This window comes from Carassius auratus, chromosome 9, assembly GCF_003368295.1.
Source record: "Carassius auratus strain Wakin chromosome 9, ASM336829v1, whole genome shotgun sequence".
Taxonomy (NCBI): domain Eukaryota; kingdom Metazoa; phylum Chordata; class Actinopteri; order Cypriniformes; family Cyprinidae; genus Carassius; species Carassius auratus.
Window position 1 is genome coordinate 20,269,155 of NC_039251.1, and position 19,132 is coordinate 20,288,286.

A 19,132-nucleotide genomic window follows, 5' to 3' on the forward strand; every position below is an offset into this window, starting at 1 on the left:
TCTGCCGCCGCCATTTTTTTCAAATAAACAACGGTTATTTATTAGAGTTGTGACGTTCGCGAACGAACCGATTCTTTTGAACGGCTCATAAACATGAACGATGGGAGCCGAGTCGCGACTGGAGAGGAGCCGTTCTTTCTATCGTTCTTTTTTCCTATGCGTGTTCATACAAATGAGCTCCGCCAGGAGACAGAACAGTTATAGGGGGAGGGGCGCACCCAGCGCAGGCCAACCCTTTATAGCGTGATGATATTAGTTATTAGTTGTGCATGCATTTACATTGCATTTTGTGTTCATTTAAAACTTATTTTAAAATCATTAAAAATGTTCTTTTGTGATACTGTACTTGTATAGAAATGTTTCACTAAAAGCTGTTTTCCACAGACATTCATTGCAGCCCACTTTGTTATTGTTCATTGACTTGAAGGGGCTGATGTCCTATTTGCAAAGTTTACAGTAGTAATAGTATGTAGTATGTAGACATTTCCATTTTATTTATTCTAATTTTATCTACTTAAAAAAAAAATTAGTTTTCTATCAAAATGTTCTTGTGTGATAACAATGTTCTTGTGTGGAAGTGTTTGTAGTAAAAGCTGTTTTGCACAGAAATTCATTGCAGCCGGCTTTGTTTTTTATGTTTATTTGTGAGTAGGTATTGTATGAATAACATAAGTCAACGTAGTTTTACACACACACACACACACACACTTTGTACTAAAGGTAAATCAAAATAATGATGTCACTGTCTAAGCAGAGGGATTTGTGCAACCCTATGGAATATAGTCCACACATGAGAAATGAGGTAATAATCAATATTTCAGAATAATTCAAACTCAGATATTGGTGTGTGATATCTGAGCTTTAATTATTTGACTACAAATCTCACCTCATAATACCTCCCAGTGATTATTTCCAGGATAAACTGAGATGCTCCCAAGCTGGCTTCTTAAAACTGACTTAATATTTAAAAAGAGCCAAAAGAGCCATTCTTTTGAACGGCTCTTTGAAAGGAACGGATCGCGAAGATCCGGATCCCCTCAAAGAGCCATAAATCCCATCACTATTATTTATGGCGACGCAAGGGATTGTGGGTTATTTGTAGCAGCGAAGGATACACCTCATGTATCCTTCGAATTCCTGTGAAAAAAGGTCGCATTCGAAGGTCTCATTCGGAGTGTGCTACTTGCTTTTCTGAAATGAGACAACCACGATGACGTATGCAGCCTTCGAATGCGACCTTCGGAGGGCGCAACCTTCTAAATGAGACACAGCTAGTGTTATTATTGTGGCTGCGGTGTTTCACGTGACAAATATGACGCGTTGCCATGGAAACATTAAGGGGGGACGTTCTAAAATGACTGTCGCCCTCGAAAAATCTTACTGTCGGGAGTCAGTTAGAATATTTTAAACTTAAGCGATTCAGTGCCAAAGTTTTGGTGGTTTAGGGAGCGCTGTATTTAAAAATCTGTCGTTGCAAAGCGAGATCTCATTGATGGTATAATAAAGTTAAGCCCCCTTAACAATTTCACATGCCCCCTCAGTAATTTCATCCTGCAGCCGGGCCTGCCTATAAGTGAACATAAATAGTTTAACTGAACTGCAATGCTTGCATACACAGATTTATGTTATTCAAAAAGAACAAGAGGACATTCAAATTGCTGAAAAGACAAACAATGACTGGTATTATCTCTAAACAAAACCCCGCCACATTTCATCCATTAAGAACCTGTGGTGCTCTTTGACATGCAACAGGAAAACTCAATCATTCTTCAATCATGGCAATCACACATTTAAATGACCCCTTCTGAGAAAATGCCCCCATATCCACCATCTGTTCAGTGGGCGTATGGGAGAAAATGTAAATGGGCTTTTACAGTTTGCAACATATGAATCATCATTGGCCAGATTTTACTCTCATTATACATTTGACTTTCCAACTAATTGTAATCCATCCATCCACAACAGTCACAATGCCTTTGAATAACAGCATTAGTATCACAGTATAGTAATGTATTGTACAGTATTTTTAAACCGGAGATCAGCAATGAGGAGAAAAAGCACAACTGTAATGCTTTTTTTAGTCTTATAATTATATAGTACTTGTGAGGTAGAAGGAAAGGTTGGACATAAATGAATTGCCTTATCAATCATATACAGTAGTTACAAAACAGGTTTTCAAATTATGTGAGATGTCTAAAAATAAGTCTCTCAAAAAATTATTAAATGCTTAATCTTTTCAGTGTAAATGTGTGAACCTAAATGACACAGCGTGAAATGGCATCATTTCAGTGTCTGAGCAGATCAGCCTGAAATGGAACTGAGGACCGTTCAGTGATTTTTAGTCTTTTTTTTTTTCTTCTCCTTCTTTTTCTGGGGCAAAAAAATTCATGCATTTTAAAGTTGGAATCATTTATTTATTTATTTTACAACCACACACACCAACCACACAAACTTCAATCGCCTCGTGCAAGTAACTTGTAAGGAGAAGTCCAGCTGTGCTGCCTGGCACAAGTTAAACAAGGCTGTGGATAAAAGTAGTCGTGCTGAGGCAGCTTCATCATCCCCACAGAATACAACATTTGCTTGATGTGCACAAAAGATATTAGAACAGTTGGATGTACACAGTTTAATCCCTCACCAGTACGGCTAATACTAAAACCTTCAACTAATGCAAGCGGGTCTATTTATGTATTCACACGAGATCTACACATAAACATGTCCCTCAAATGCTTGATATGATGCCATGCAAACAGCATGTATAATCCCTAAATAACAATTAATACAAAATATCTATTAATGAGTGTACATTCCATTTACAAATAATGAAAATGTACAAATATTATAGCAAATGTAAAAAACAAAAACAATAGCAACAAAGCCAACCTGAGACCTACAACCTCTGGAAATTAATAAAAATATTAAATCAATATAAAAACAAAATCCAGTTTTTAGTGGGTCTTTAAATGGCTATTGTGATTCAGTTTCAAATAATTATTTGCCCAAAAAAAAAAAAAAAAAAACATCTACTCAAACCTAGTTTTGTTACTAAAGATTCAATTTATTATATATAATGCATTGATGTCTGACTAATCTTTCAGCTGTACAGTTACCTGCCAGCCTCTGTATCCTTGAAGATACATAGCAAGCAAGCAAGCAAGCAACTTTATTTATATAGCACATTTTTAAACAACAGACGCTGCCCCAAAGTGCTTTACAAAATTAATAAAATTAAAATCATACAATAAAATAAACATACTTATTCAAAAGCTAAAGAAAACAAATACGTTTTTAAATAGGACTTAAAAGTTGTTACCGATGGAGCTGACCTCACATGGAATGGGAGACTATTCCAGAGTTTGGGACCTACTACAGAAAAAGCTCGATCTCCTTTTGATTTTAGACTACAACGAGGGACCTTTAAAAGCCGTTGATCGGTAGACCTGAGGACTCTAGAAGGAGAATAAGGAACAATAAGATCACTGATGTACTGGGGTGCAAGGCCTGACAGCGTCTTGTAGACAAACAAGAGAATTTTAAAATCAATCCTGAATTTGACCGGAAGCCAATGTAAGGATTGTAGTACAGGAGTAATATGGTCTCTCTTTCTCACCCCCATTAACAGCCTTGCTGCTGCATTCTGCACTAACTGCAAGCGGGCAAGCAAAGTCTGGGGAAGACCAATATATAGAGAATTACAATAGTCAAGCTTAGATGTGATAAAGGAGTGAACCACAATTTCCAAATCCTTACTGGATAAAAAATGCTTTACTTTAGCAATTGATCTCAGGTTAAAAAAGCTACCTTTAACAACGGCACCAATCTGTTTCTTAAAGTTAAGTGATGAGTCCATAATAACCCCTAAACTCTTTACATGATTCGCAGTCTTTAGGGATAAGGATCCTAAATGATCAGGAAAGGCAGGTGAGACGGGAGAGCCTACAATCAAAACCTCAGTTTTACTCTCATTTAATTGGAGAAAGTTGCTAGATAGCCAGAGTTTAATGTCACTGTAACATTCCTGTGCTTTGTTCAGTGAACAGGTTTTATCTAAGCTCACAGGAAGGTAAAACTGGAGATCGTCTGCATAACAGTGATATGAAATACTATACTTCCGAAAAATAGCGCTTAGAGGAAGCATGTAAAGAGAAAACAGCAACGGTCCCAAAATCGACCCCTGAGGGACACCACAAACTAAAGGGGCCAATGTGGAAGAGAAGTCTCCCAAATTCACAGCAACTGTCCTGTCTCTTAAATATGATGCAAACCACTGTAGAGCTATACCCTGGACACCAACCCAACACTCCAGCCGATTGAGAAGAATTTCATGGTCTATCGTATCGAAGGCAGCACTCAGATCCAATAAAACCAGAACAACATGTGATCCGGAGTCCAACGATAATAAAATATCATTAGTGACCTTGAGCAGTGCAGATTCTGTGCTATGACAGGTCCTAAAGCCCGACTGGAATGTATCTAAAATATCATAAGTATTCAGATATGAATATAGCTGCGAATAGACCACTTTCTCTAAAATCTTGGAAATAAAAGGCAATTTAGAAATTGGCCTAAAGTTGTTATGGACTGTATGATCCAAATTAGGTTTTTTTAACAAGGGATGAAGAATTGCATGTTTGAAACTTTTAGGTACTACTCCACTCATCAAAGAGCTGTTAATTATAGCTGTTAGGCTAGAACTCACAGTAGAGAAAACATCTTTAAAAAGATGAGTAGGTAGAACATCCAGTCTGCAACTACCTCCGTTCATTTTACAGACAATATCTGCTAACTGCGCTGAGGAAACCGGTTCAAAGTTTGAAAAAATATTAGACAGCGCAGGATTAATTGATGAACAGGATTGTAAAGGTACAATTTCACTTCTGATCTTCTCAATTTTTTGAGTAAAAAACAATAAAAATTCTTCACAAGTTTCTTGTGTGGCATCTCTCATGACATTCCTTGGGGGGTTTAAAATGGAATCAATTGTGTTAAACAGTACTTTTGGCCGGTTTGCATTATCTGAAATTACCTTAGAGAAAAATTTCATTTTTTCCTCCTTTACTACTTTCTGATAGTTAGCCAAAGAATTTTTTAACATTTCAGATGAAATTTGAAGTTTATCTCTCTTCCACTTGCGTTCAGCTTTTCTACATTCTTTTCTAAAAGTGCGTGTTACATTATTTAGCCAAGGTTGAGAGATTCCCTTGTGTTTCTTTAGTTTAAGAGGGGCAACACAATCTAAAGCAAAAGTGCAAGACTTAGTAAAAACCTCAACCTGCACCTCAATGTCCTCTCCATCGATTTTGTCTGTAACATGAGATAAATAAAATTCTGAAAAAAGGTTTGCAGTTGTAGAATTGATGGACCTAGCATAATGTAAAGGCTGAGAAGAGATTGGATAGATATAAGAACAAACAGCATCGAATACCACTGAATAATGGTCAGAAATACCTACATCTGAAACCTCCAGATTTGATACTGAAATACCAAATGATAACACAAGATCTAATGTGTGACCTTTCATATGAGTAGAACCAAAAACATGTTGTGTTAAATTAAAAGTCTCAATAAGAGAAAGAAATTCATTAACCAATGGCATTGATGGGCAGCATAAATGGACATTAAAATCCCCAAGGACCAAAAGTTTATCACAGCGAGACATCAAACCAGAGAGAAAATCAGAAAATTGCTGGATGAAATCCTTATTCCATTTGGGCGGTCTATATACCAAAGCACAGAAAAAAGAATCCAGAGTATCAATCTTTAGTAGCTGTACCTCGAAACTCGAATAGATTTGTGTGGATAGTAGTCTGCATTTAAAAGTGTTACGGAAAACAGTGGCAACCCCACCTCCTCGTCCTGCGGTCCGAGGAGAGTTCAAAGAGTCACAGCCTGGTGGTGTCAACTCACCCAAAGCCATCTGATCACCAGGATTCAACCAAGTCTCAGTAATAAAGAAAAAGTCAAGCGAACATGACATCATAAAATCATTCAAAATAAAGGCCTTGTTAGATATAGATCGTGCATTTAAGAGACCCATTTTTATGGAGGTGATTTCAGTCTTTTCCAACGGGACACTGGCAGTGTATTTTAACACGCTAAGATTGTTTACATTAACACCGCGTTTTACATCATTTAGATCATTCAGTTGATGACGACGAGAAGACCAGATGACTGGAACATGACTGTCAGAAGAAGCCATCTGAAAACTGCTATAACAGCGACGTGATCCACGATGCACATACCGTGGTCGACGCGTAATTCCCAGGGCAGCACATTGATTATAAACTCCGACTGGCAGGCGGTACGAGGATTTTAAACGTAGCAAGTCGGATGATGAATAGTATAAAGCCATATCGAAGATAAAACAATGGTCTGAGTATGCAGGCAGACAGAGAAAATCTGATTGAAATTGACGATGATCAGCAGGGAGAGTCAAACACATCAAGAAAAACAAAAGGGATAACATTTACATTTTCCGCTCGCAATCCAGAGTTAATAGTGGACATTCAATCCTACCATGGACGAACAAAACACAGGAATCAGGTGGTATCACCCTGGTGTGCGTCCTTTCGTGAAGATCTTGACAAGAACGGCAGAGAAGTCAGTTGCATAGTTTCCAAACCATGAACAGACGACAAGAACCAGTTGAGATAAGCCTGTTTCGCGTCTTTCGCAGGAAACAGCAGAATAAACAGAACGGATGTGAGTTTAGTCTCCAAACCTGTGAGGACAGTCCTTTTTCAAATCCTTTTAAATTCGTTAAAATAGTTTAAAAATTTGCAGGAAAAAAAAAAAAAAAAAAAAACAACTTTTTAAAACTTTTAAAAAAGTCTAAAAATGCCGGAGAGCAGCGGCCGATACACACGCCAGCGTTCACTCAGACCGGAAGCATTAGCCAGGCATAAGCTTTAGATGAAAAAGATTATAACGTGTTTTCCTACATAGAGTATAAAATCACCTAAACGCCTTAAAAAAATCCTTTTAAATGAAAATCCATTAATGAACAAAACATGTCAGTAATCTGTTAGATATCTATTCCTCCACCACAACTGCAATTTATGTAAATAGAATTATGCTATTTGTCACAGTCTATTCACACTTAGTGTAAAAAAATTATGCAATTTACATAAACAGTGATAGATATTGTTTGCTCAAAGTAAAAAATAGTAAATTCCATAGATGGTAGCACATCCTAGTGTTTCAATAACCACAAAGGAATTACTGGTCCTGGTCCACTCATGCCTGTCAAAAGTCCTGGCTCCACCTCTGCCAGCATGACTCAACATGGTCTCAGTACAACCAAAGCCCTTCAAGAAAAAAGTCTGTTATCCCAAGAAAAAAAAATAAAATAAAACTGGTCATGCAGAGGAGCATCTGCAGTCAGAGCAGTTTCTCTCTTGCTCACAGAGTGTCATGATGGCATCATCTAGGTGACTGGATGTGGCCAAAACATAATTGAAGACTGCAGGCACCTCATGCTGACTCAAGGAAAATGTTCAGTACTGTCCAGGTACACCTGGTGATATGAAGGCTTTAGTAAGAGCTGGACTTATTTGAAAATGTATTCCCTGATGTCGTTTCAAACCTCTTTGACAGACATTCTTCTGTGGAGCATAAAAGAAGATATTTAATGGGTAACCATATGGTTATTGTACGCACCCAACAACGCTGGTCTTTTCAACAAACTTAAAGCAATTTTTAGGTGCTTTGTTTTGTCATTTGTGGAGTTTAATTAAGCCTATTATATATTCAATATCACTGCACAAAAGCTGAAACTTTTTTCTGTTTCACAAAAGAAAGAAAGTGATAGGTTTAGAATGGCATGAGGATCATTATATGATGACAGAATGTACAGTAAATCTACAGAACAACGAACGTCTTGTTAAGCTGTTGACCTTCTATGGTATGCATTATTTTCTAGTCATTAATCATTTTTAGAAAAGATTTTGTTACATGAAATAGCTTCAATTATACAAATCTTACATTGCATTATGGCAACACTGAACCACATTGAAAAAAGGTCAAAAAAGTAGTTTATCTAAAAATTATGATTTATTTTCTATTTAAATGCACATTTCCTAAATTTATACATTTATATACTCTGAACTACATGCAAACCAAAAATAAGTGGACCTCTATCATTTAAACTTCACTGAAGGCTAATTCATTCTCACTATTAGCCTTCTTTAGCCTTTCTGTAAAATATTGCAGTATTCATTTTCTGAAAAGAAGAAAATATTTTGCTATGTATACATAAAAACAACTATACTCCAATAAATGCTTAAAATAAATAACTGCAATCATATTGATGCTACTATCTATTAAACATTTCAATAGGGATATATGTTACTGCAATTCCACTGTGGTACAGCGTTGCCATATTAATTCATTAACATTTTCTCTATTTACAGTAAAACTACATTAGATAAAGTTAAATTGTGGATGAAAATATCTAATTTCCTTAAAGATGCTGCCACAAAAAAAAAAAAAAAAACCCTTGAGAACAGTTGAGGTTATGAGGAAATGGGGTTAAGAGAGCACTTTCTGGAGGAATTCAACAGGTGTCTTTCTTGTAAGGGTGACGGGGGAAAATTTCTTTGGACAGACATTCAAATGTCATGTGTCTTTAAAAAAAAACAGCACATCATTGTCGACCTTAAGGCCTGCCCTTTTTATTGCCATATATTGTATTTTTCAGAATAACAAGGAAATGAGTAGAATTGAATTATTGCCATATGGCATCTCTGTACCTTAGTGGGAGAACCAGAGAGCACCATTACATTTAGTTAGACATTTTGACTTGCATCACTCTGCGGAAATGGCAGAGTTCTTTCTCACGATTCTCTCGCCTGGCCAGCCAGTTCAGCTACTTTAGCATCTGTGAATCCATCACTCTCTGTTCACGACAGGGCTCTCAGAAATACATCAGCTCTGACCCTCTCTGCCACCTGGATGGCAGTAGATTACCCAGAAAGCAGCTAGCAGCATGCAATCAACAACAGCTGTGAGGAAACGGATGTACAGAAGCGATGGTATCATGTGAGCAAGCATCAAACTGCTGGACCACGCAATACTGGTTATAGCCATGTTTTGCTGAGGAAAAACTGAATCTGGAGTGATAAAGGATGAGTAAATTAAATTTCAGTGCTAGCTACAAGTGTAGCTTTTAGAATAAAAAAAGAGGCATTAAGTCAATTTCAAGAGCCTTGACTGAGAAGCAGCTGTCATTTTCAGAAGCAAAATAAATTATAGTTGACTGCATAATCAGCATAATATTGACTCACTGTATATATTGTGGGGTTCTGAAGCCAGGATTTTTTTTCTTTTTATCTTTCTTTCTTTCTTTAATCAAATGTAAATTCATATCCTAAGCACATATCGGTTAAACAGACATTACTTGCACTCTCAGAAAAAAAAAAACAAACAACAAAAAAAAACAATCAGATTTTTATATTTTTACATTAACAGTGTAATCCACATTCTATTTAATAAAGCCACAAATTGATCTAATCTAGTTAGTGCTTTTAAAAGCATTTGCATTTATTCCCAAATAATAACTCAAGGCAGTAACAACTTAATAAATTTTATTTGTGAACTTTTGTGCAGCTATTCTTTTTAACAGCTAACTTTTAACAATTTTTCTAATTTTCAGATCTTCATTCGGTAAATAGTGGTCATAGACCATTTCAAGTCTTATTTTGACATTAACGACTTATCACATGCACCAATCACAGCCGAAATATAAAAATATAACCAGTCATATTGCCTCCTCTCATGTGACTTTCCCCTATTCATTCTCAATTACCCCCCACCAAACTCACCACATGCTTTGCGGGTCTGTGAAAAATCAATGGGCTCAGGGGAAGCGAGAGAGGGGCTGTAATTTTACCTGCTGGTGTTGCTGTTGGATGCATACACTTCTTAATTATATATTTTATAATATTGCCATTGTTTTATTTATGTACAACAAATTTTATTCTCATCAAATATCTTAAGGAAGCACTGACTCCCTTGACCCTGTTATAGATATATGTAGATGTAAAAAAGCAGGTCATGCTCAAGAAGGCTGCATTTATTAGATCAAAAATACAGGAGAAAACAGTTACATTAATGCATTTAGCAGACACTTTTATCCAAAGCAAACTTACAGTGCATTCAGGGTTTTTTTTTTTTACCAGTATGTGTGTTCCCTGAGAATTGAACCCACAACCTTTTGCACTGCTAATGCAATGCTCTACCACTAAGCCACAGGAACTCAGACATGTATATTGCAAAATAATAATTCACTGTTTTTATGGCAAAGCTGAATTCTCAGTAACCATTACTCCAGTTTTCAATGTCACATGATCCTTTAGAAATCATTCTAATATTTATATTTGGTGCTAAGAGACTTTTCTTATTATTGTTAAAAACATTAACATTAACAGTATTAATATTTAGGAATCTTTAATGCTAATTGAAAAGAGCAACATTTATTAGATTTTTTTTGTAACAATAAAAAAGTCAAAGCAAAAGTATAATTTCTCTAAAAAAAACTTTTAAACAGTATATTGTGTAATAAATGTATTGTTTAAATACTGATTGTCAAACTGTGTATAGTATGTTCACAGTTAATGTGAACTATATATGGTCACTATGAGTTAAATGGTGTGAACTTGAGGAGAACTAAAAACACATTTTCAGAGCAAAAACACCAAGATTTATTTCTGAGTCACCACTTGGTCTGATATATGTATATATATTTGGTGTCACTGTACTTACCTTACATGTATGCATGGCTAATGTTACCTTGGCAGTCGAGTATCTGAATAGTTAAAGCAGCAGCTGTAAATCATCACTTCAATTTAAAAAGTGCTAAATAAATTCCATTTTTAAAATTCATCATTTCTAAATGATCATAATGAACTAGAAAGACGAAATGAGGCACCCCCGCTGAGACACTTCGGACTCTCCTGACTGTGCCCATGTCTGAATCATGTTATTGTCTGTATCCGGTAATTGGCAGAACTGGCAGAAACACATACATGCACGTTGTAATTACGGTAATGATCTTGCCAGTTCTTCTGACATTTGCCTTCTTTGCCAAAGTGCTTTTCATCTTGCAGTAGTGAATAGCAGAAAAGAGTTAAGTTAAAGAGCAAAGTTAGACGATTTCTCCCTCCTCAGGGAAAATTGCCTCAGTCTTTGAACTGTTTCCCAGGCTGTCGCTTAGTTCTCATGCCGTGTTTATTAAGAGCCTGACAGTTTTTTACATCACTTTTACTCACCCCAATGGCTGTCAGAATGGGGACCTGGTAGATCCATTTGATGTTTCCTGCACTCAGCTCCCAGCATCTGCACAGATTAAAGACAGATCGAATGATAAATTAACCAGCACACATGGATTATGATTCGGGAGATATTTAAAAAGCACAGAGCGAGACAGTGGCTGAGAGGCAGATAAGTTTCCAGTCCCAGAGGCAGTGCTAACACATCTACTGTACTTCACTGTGCATTCTGTACAGATCAAAAGGACCTAGTTTAGTCTCTCTCTTTCCTTGAAGTCACTGACCCACTCCTTTCGTTATAAAATGGTGCTTTATAAAACTCATTTCCATTTGTTTACCACCAATTTGTTTCGCATTCATAATCCCATTACAAATGTTTACTATGATGTGCAGCTGAATGGATAATCTGTGGTGCAGAGGATATCCATAAATAGGATATACTGCAAGGGAAGCAGAATGCATGCAGTCTGGAGAAAAAAAAACTAGAGTCATAATGAACATTCTTTATTAATTACTTCAGTAATTAATTATTTATTTTTATTTATCCTCTATTATTAAATAAGGGTACTGCAGGCAGTGTAGTAGTCCACATAGTCATGTCATAGTCCACAATACTTTCACATAAAGGAACAAATGAAAGAGTGCTGTTGTTTCTGTCACATGAAATCTGACAAGGATGCAATAAAATTATACTGCGTCACTGCTTTTTACATAACAATAGTAAATAAAACAAGCTGCACAGCATACAGACTTCAACAATATTTGTGTACAAGGCAACACTTAAACCAAAAATGATGTGAAAAAAAACTAAATCTGAATATTCAGACCAGATGTTTATTAATCTGAAAAACAACAGCAACAACATATGAATATGCTGAAGCGATATGCCACAGAAGGCAGTATGTTACAGTGATTTACTGTGGATAATGTTTGTACTTTGAAAAAACATGTATCACAAATAAACAACATTTTTCTTTGTGGTCTCATTATATATTTTAGTTCATATAGCTCATAATCTGTCAATTGGTGGTTTTTTTTTAAATGTGAGCCAAAATCATCACAATTAAAAGAACCAAAGACTTAAACTACTTTAGTCTGTGTGCACTGAATTTATTTAATACACAAGTTTCAAAATTTGAGTTGAATTACTGAAATAAATGAACTTTCCACGACATTCTAATTTATTGAGATGCACCTGTATATTGAAGATTTGCAATGAGTTTTATATTGTTTGTTGACTATACTGCAAAGTTAACAAATACTGTGAACACCTCAATGATTTACAGTAACACACTTTTAATTGAATATTAAGTGTCCTGAAGATTGCTTTAATAGACCTGCTTCACTTGCATCGTGATTTATTTTTTTACAAAAGAGTGCAAACACAAAATCTATAATATTCTTTAGAGGATTAATTCATTTCTGAGAAGCGGTTCTTACTGTTTCAATTAACACCTATTTTCTACAGTGTCTTTAGAGATGTTTTATTAAAAATAAATATATGTATAGGTAAAAAAATATGTATAGGTAATATTTCAGAATAAATACTGTACACACATATTGAGATGAATGTTGAATATCAAACACCAAGACAACATTCATATTTACTCATTTGGCAGCCGGAGTGAGTTATAATGTATTCATAGGTTATATCAGCATGTGTATTTCCTGGGAATCAATCTCATGACCTCAGCTCTGATCACGCTACCAGAATGCAAATCAGATCTGCTTGATGATACATGTAATCTTCTTCACATTTGCTTTTCAGAGTGTTATATCTCATGGTCTTGCAGAAAGCCATTAACCCACCATCACTCACAACTGACAAATGCCAGGAGACTGACAGCTCACTTTTCGCCTTCTCTAAATGAACGTTTCGTTTGCTTTTACTCAAGTGGAATAAGAGATCAACTAGATTGTCAGAGTAAAGCTATTTTTATCTTTAATAACAAAGGATATTAATTCAAAAGAAATTAAACATTTCAACAGTCTAATTTATTTTCAAATGATTCAATTACTTAATTATTGTTCTTGTTTTGTGTTTTCTGACACAATCTTGATTTAATGTATTTTAGTTTAGATTAAATTGTTTATATAGCTGAAAAAAATACAGTATTTGTTTTCCAAAAAATACATATGATACTTAAATTGCATATGACAAAAAGAAACAGAATTCTAAGTATTTTCATAACTCAGAAAATTATTTTATTGGGTAGGGTTAGGGTAGATGTATGGAGGGCTTTATTGTGCCAATAAGGTGGCATCCATTTAATAATTTGCATTTAAATTATAATTTACACTCAATATCTTATTATTGCGTACTGTTTTATAATGCACTATAATACTGAAATGCAGATGATTTGTAATATGTAGCAGGATGTTTTTTTTCTAACAGTGTAAACAGTATCTATAGCTATTGCAGCTTACTTTAAATGGCATATCGTTAAAAATACTGCATATATCGCTAAGAAAATATGTTATTTTCACTGTAAATAGCCACTGTAAATTTATTTTAAGTGGCCCAAGTCATCTCAACCAGTCGTAATTTTTTACTTAACCTTTTTTTTCCCCTTTCCTTCTCAGCCTTAAAATTAGTTTTTCTCAATCGATTTGACACTTTTCTCCAATGCAATGTACTTACAATGCAATGTAATGCAATGTAAAACAATTAGCACAGCCATCCAAACACAAAATTATGCAACTGTATATACACGTGTGTGTGTGTTTGCTGTATACATGGACTATCCTGAATTACTGTATTGATCTTGACTTTCATGTGCATCTGAAAAAGAAATTAACTGCAGTTTGTTTACACTAAATATTTGCTGCGTTTGCATCATAGGAGAAAAAATTTAAGTTAGTTTGTTGTCCTCCTTTAGTGCTCCTGGATATTTTAAAGAATTGGTGAGTTGTGTTGTATTGTAACTATTGAGTTTTGTGCACATTGTTTTGAGAAAATGATTTGCATGATTTGTAATTTGTATGGAATGAATGTAAACATACAATCTGTCTAGGACAATTACAAAGTGTTTTCCGATCACTGTGTTCACTGTTTGGAGAATGGTGACCTGAGTTTGGAAAAATGTGTCAAATTGATTGGGGAAAAAGTGTAAATGAGGCTTTTTCTTGCTGCTGCTGTTATCTAAAAAAACATTTTGCTGCGCTTAATGTGTACTTTACTCATTTCTTATTTTCAGATGGGTCTTTTTAATAGGCTTATAAACAGCCTCTATTGTTGTCTTATTAATATATTCTCCTTGTGCTACTTGGGGTTAACAATATTAATTGTTTCCTTAATTTCTGAGAACATTTGTTCTGAAACGCATTAAAAAAATATAAACTAATTTGTGATGTTCCCTAATATTGCAAAAGCGTTGTCATGTGACACCTGTGTGTGCCCCTCTTGAAATGTATTATGCAGTGAGACTTTTAGTTTTAGATACACTAAAGATCAAGATAAAGATACTATTTGTGTTCAGTTAAAGTAGGCCATCTTAACAACACTAGTAAAAAAAAGACTACAGCTATAACACAAAACCTTATGTTGATAAAGTACGCTCCCCTTGAGAAGCAGTAAATTGTAGCTTGAAGACATTTACTTTTATACCATAAGCTACAAGAATGCAAATTGTGCTCTCGAGGGGAGTAAGACAATGACATTCAGTGAGTGTTTGAAAAAAAAAAAACAGGGGAAGATAACGCCTCAGGCATGGCCAACATCAATGTGAGTTGAAAACACCACTTCATTAAGACGATCTGGTGATAAACAGCTTGAACACTCCAGTGACGTTTTAACATAAGAACACAAACATTTACAGATCCAAGACAAACACTGACTCATCTAATGAATTTCTAACTAGCTCTAGCTCTGCGTTGCCACATCATCAATGATAATTCACATTTGAACTATACAAATTAAACATAAAGTACTAAACAATACTCTGGCAATTTTAACACACTTATTATTTTCCTTGTTTAGTGTTAGCAGACTATCTATGTGCCCACTTTTTATTTACTTTTCTGTATAGTAAAAAAATAAAATGTACTTTGCAGTATTAAAATGTTTCATCTTCTTTGTAACCAGGGCTGGTTTTTTTTACACACATATATATTATACACACACACACACACACACACACACATACATATAAGTATATAATATCAAATAGAATATTAGCAAGATATTTTATATATATATATGTATATGTATGTGTGTATGTGGATATATATTGGGGGTGTAACGATACGCGATACACTCAGTATGCGCTGAGTGAGCGAGCAGTTCATGCACGGTACGATGTGGCCAATGCGTTTAACAGACCAGAAATAGAAGATCCTCCAATAACCAACAGGTCTGGTGTTTGGGTGCACTTTGGATTCCCTGTAAGCTATAATGGTGATGGCAAGAGAGTGGTGGATAAAAAAACAACGGTCGCATCTGCCAGCGGGAATAAAAAAAAAAGAAAGAAAAAGAAAAACCAGCGGGAATACTTGAAACATGTCAACTCATTTATGCCGACATCACGTTAGTGTGTCAGTATCTGGGATAAAGACGAAAAAAAGGAGAAACATAGGCTACACGCAACAAACTATCCCAGTAGCATTTAGACAGACATTTACAACTGACTCAAACAGGGCAAAAGACATCATCGTATGAGACCTTACTATTTACCATTCATTCTATCATCACCATTATAGCTTACAGGGAAACCAAAGTGCACCCAAACACCAGACCTGTTGGTTATTGGAGGATCTTCTATTTCTGGTCTGTTAAATGCATTAGAAATTGTGCAACGAGCCTTCAGCGCGTGCTGAGTGAGCGAGCGCCTTAGGGGACGTTCACATATCGTGCCTAAAAACGCGTGGAAAACGCTAGGCGCGTCTTTCTCCTCCTTTCCAAAGCGCTCGGGCAGAAGCGCCCCTGAGGCGTCTGCCTTTGCTAAGCAACAATGACGTGCTCTCTCCATGAAGACGCGGAAATTTCAGCAAAGGATAAATGGATTTGCAGCTCTAAAAATCGCTTGCAGTAGGCTAGCTCTGCTACTAAATTTATTTCAAAATTGCAATCCATATACAACTAAGATCAGCTGTTCCTTCATCTTGGCTAATCTTTCAACGTTGTTACGGGAAAGGATGAAGCTGATTGGTTAGTTATTGTCACATGACCCGCGGTGCGCTTGCGGCATTCTGAAAAGTTGAGATGTTTTTACATTTTGCTGTATCTTAAACGTACCGAACCGAACCGTGACATCAGTGTATCGTATCGAACCGAACCGTGGATTTTGTGAACCGTTACACCCCTAATATATATATATATATATACACACACACACACACACTCACCGGCCACTTTATTAGGTACACCTGTTCAATTGCTTGGTAACATAAATTGCTAATCAGCCAATCACATGGCAGCAACTCAATGCATTAAGGCATCTAGATGTGGTGAAGACGACTTGCTGAAGTTCAATCCGAGCATCAGAATGGGAAAAAAAATGCGATTTAAGTGACTTTGAACGTGGAATGGTTGTTGGTGCCAGGTTGGTCTGAGTATTTCAAAAACTGCTCATCTACTGGGATTTTCAAACACAACCATCTCTACTGTTTACAGAGAATGGTCTGAAAAAGACAAAATGTCCAGTGAGCAACAGTTGTGTGGACGAAAATGCCCTGTTGATGTCAGAGGTCAGAGGAGAATAGGCAGATTGGTTAGAGATGATAGAAAGGCAACAGTAACTCAAATAACCACTTGTTACAACAAATTTAAGGTATCCAGAATAGCATATCTGAACGCACAACACATCAAACCCTGAAGCAGATGGACTACAACAGCAGAAGACCACACCGGGTCCCGCTCCTGTCAGCTAAGAACAGGAAATAGAGGTTACAATTCGAACAGGCTCACCAAAATTGGACAATAGAAGATATGAAAAACGTTGCCTGGTCTAATGAGTCTTGATTTCTGCTGCGACATTCAGATGGTAGGGGAAGAATTTGGCGTAAAGAATATGAGAGCATGGATCCATCATGCCTAAGAAATGTTTTCATCAACTTGTTGAATCTATGTCACAAAGAATTACTGCAGGTCTGTAGGCTAAAGGGGTCCAACCCGGTACTAGCAAGGTGTTCCTAATAAAGTGGACAGTAAGTGTGTGTGTGTGTGCATATAAATATGATAAAAATGCTAAAATAGACATAATCTATCTCAGCTTTATCACCAAGATCACCATTCTGTATATTTACCCATAATATATTTCACAAACACTACCATATGCGCCCCTTTATTCAGTTCTACAAATATGATCAGGACCTGAAGTCAAGTCTTAGGTCTTGTTTACACTACTGCGTTTTCGTTTTAAAAGTCATAACTTTTGCTACGGTTACGCCTATTGTTTACTCTACTCTGTGTTTTCCACGTTCTAAAACTGAGACTTTTGAAAACTCTGCTGACCCTGTTTTAGTTTGAAAACTCCAGGGTTGCGTTTCAGTGTTAATGGACAAAAACGGAGACGTGGCGATGACGATGGCATGGCTGCCCATGTGATCTCTGCATATCCTTGATGACTGTGTAACCTTATCATGTCTCTGTCGAGTATGTGGCTGTATTTGTTTTGGCATGACTCCCAATCGACATTTTCGGCCACCTTGTAATCATTAGTTACTTTGAGTAACAATTCCACCTCATCATCTGTCCACACAAAAACATCATTGCTTTTCCTCACCATCATGCTCGTTGTTGAACCTGCCAGTGACTAGCAACTAACTTCTTGTTTACACATTTACGTGCATGCCCAGTGTGCATGAATGGTCACGTGACATGTGTTTTCAGTTATGTAGTGTAGACGGAGTTGATTTCTGCAATGCAGCTGAAATTCCAGTGTAAAAGTGGATTGTTTTAATTCTAAAACTCTGTTTTAAAACGATAGTTTAAAACTAGTATAAATGTGGCCTAAACACATGAAATTACCTTGCATCTGCCAGCGTTGCCCTGACAACTGCCCAAGCTGCAACAAAAACAGCGGGAACACCTGAAATGAAACAAAGGTGAAAGGTATATTTCAATTAACTTTATTTCACTGAATTGTAAGTGAAAATTATGGTAAAGCTAGTGGTAATTTTATCAATCTAATATCAACACATTCAATATCAGATATACATCTAATGATACTAAACTGAATTTGTGAAGTAATTGGAGAACTGAAACTTCGCTGACATCACATCCACTGATATTATGTGGACTATCCAATGCTATTTTAGTTTAGTAATTTAGTGTGCATTCTGTAAAACACAATAAATGGCATCAATAAAAGCTAACATTAATAAATGGATGTTAAAATGTCTATTTAAGGAAGCATTGAAGCATGACTGAACCTTCAACGTCTCCCCAGGGTTTCAAGAGCACCTGCAGAGATTTGCACTCATAGATGGATATCATGTGGAGTAATCTCAATAAGAAATACTGCTTGTTTACTTATTGCCAATGGAGTGTTTTTCATTCCACACACTGGTCAGGAAGCGCATCTGTTCTGTCTGGTACATCGGAAACTTGATTGAATATTTCAGTTTGGCAGAATGTCAAATGTATTTATTTTACTTTCAGTAGTTGACTTCAATTCAAAATCAATTCAAAAATTAGCTAAAAAAAACACATTTTTGATTCTGATCATGGTTTTTATATGCCCATCATTACACAGCCCAGTAAACAAAATCAAGTTCAAATCTTTAGCTGACAGGAATAATGTAGTCAGGAATACAGGGACAGTGTATCATGTATTTAATTTATATTTATAAAAATATAAAAAATATATATAATAAAGAGTAAATAAGAAATAATAATAATAATAATAATAATAATAAAAAAAAAT

The 19,132-nt window shown here is 35.9% G+C and overlaps 2 protein-coding genes across 2 annotated transcripts in view; both read right to left on the reverse strand.

The window, feature by feature from the left end:
• LOC113108675 (parathyroid hormone 2 receptor-like) overlaps positions 1 to 19,132 on the reverse strand; it is a 70,035-nt gene that overhangs the window by 12,030 nt on the left and 38,873 nt on the right. The window contains 2 exon segments of the mRNA XM_026271949.1: positions 11,268 to 11,334; positions 18,235 to 18,295. Of these exon segments, the coding sequence (XP_026127734.1) occupies positions 11,268 to 11,334; positions 18,235 to 18,295 (128 nt within the window).
• Positions 3,168 to 6,814, reverse strand: LOC113108674 (uncharacterized). Its single transcript, XM_026271947.1, has 2 exons — positions 5,300 to 6,814; positions 3,168 to 5,247 (listed from the first exon to the last, which is right to left on the reverse strand). The coding sequence occupies exons 1-2, from the start codon at positions 6,464 to 6,466 to the stop codon at positions 5,236 to 5,238; spliced, it is 1,179 nt and encodes a 392-aa protein (XP_026127732.1). The 5' UTR covers positions 6,467 to 6,814; the 3' UTR covers positions 3,168 to 5,235.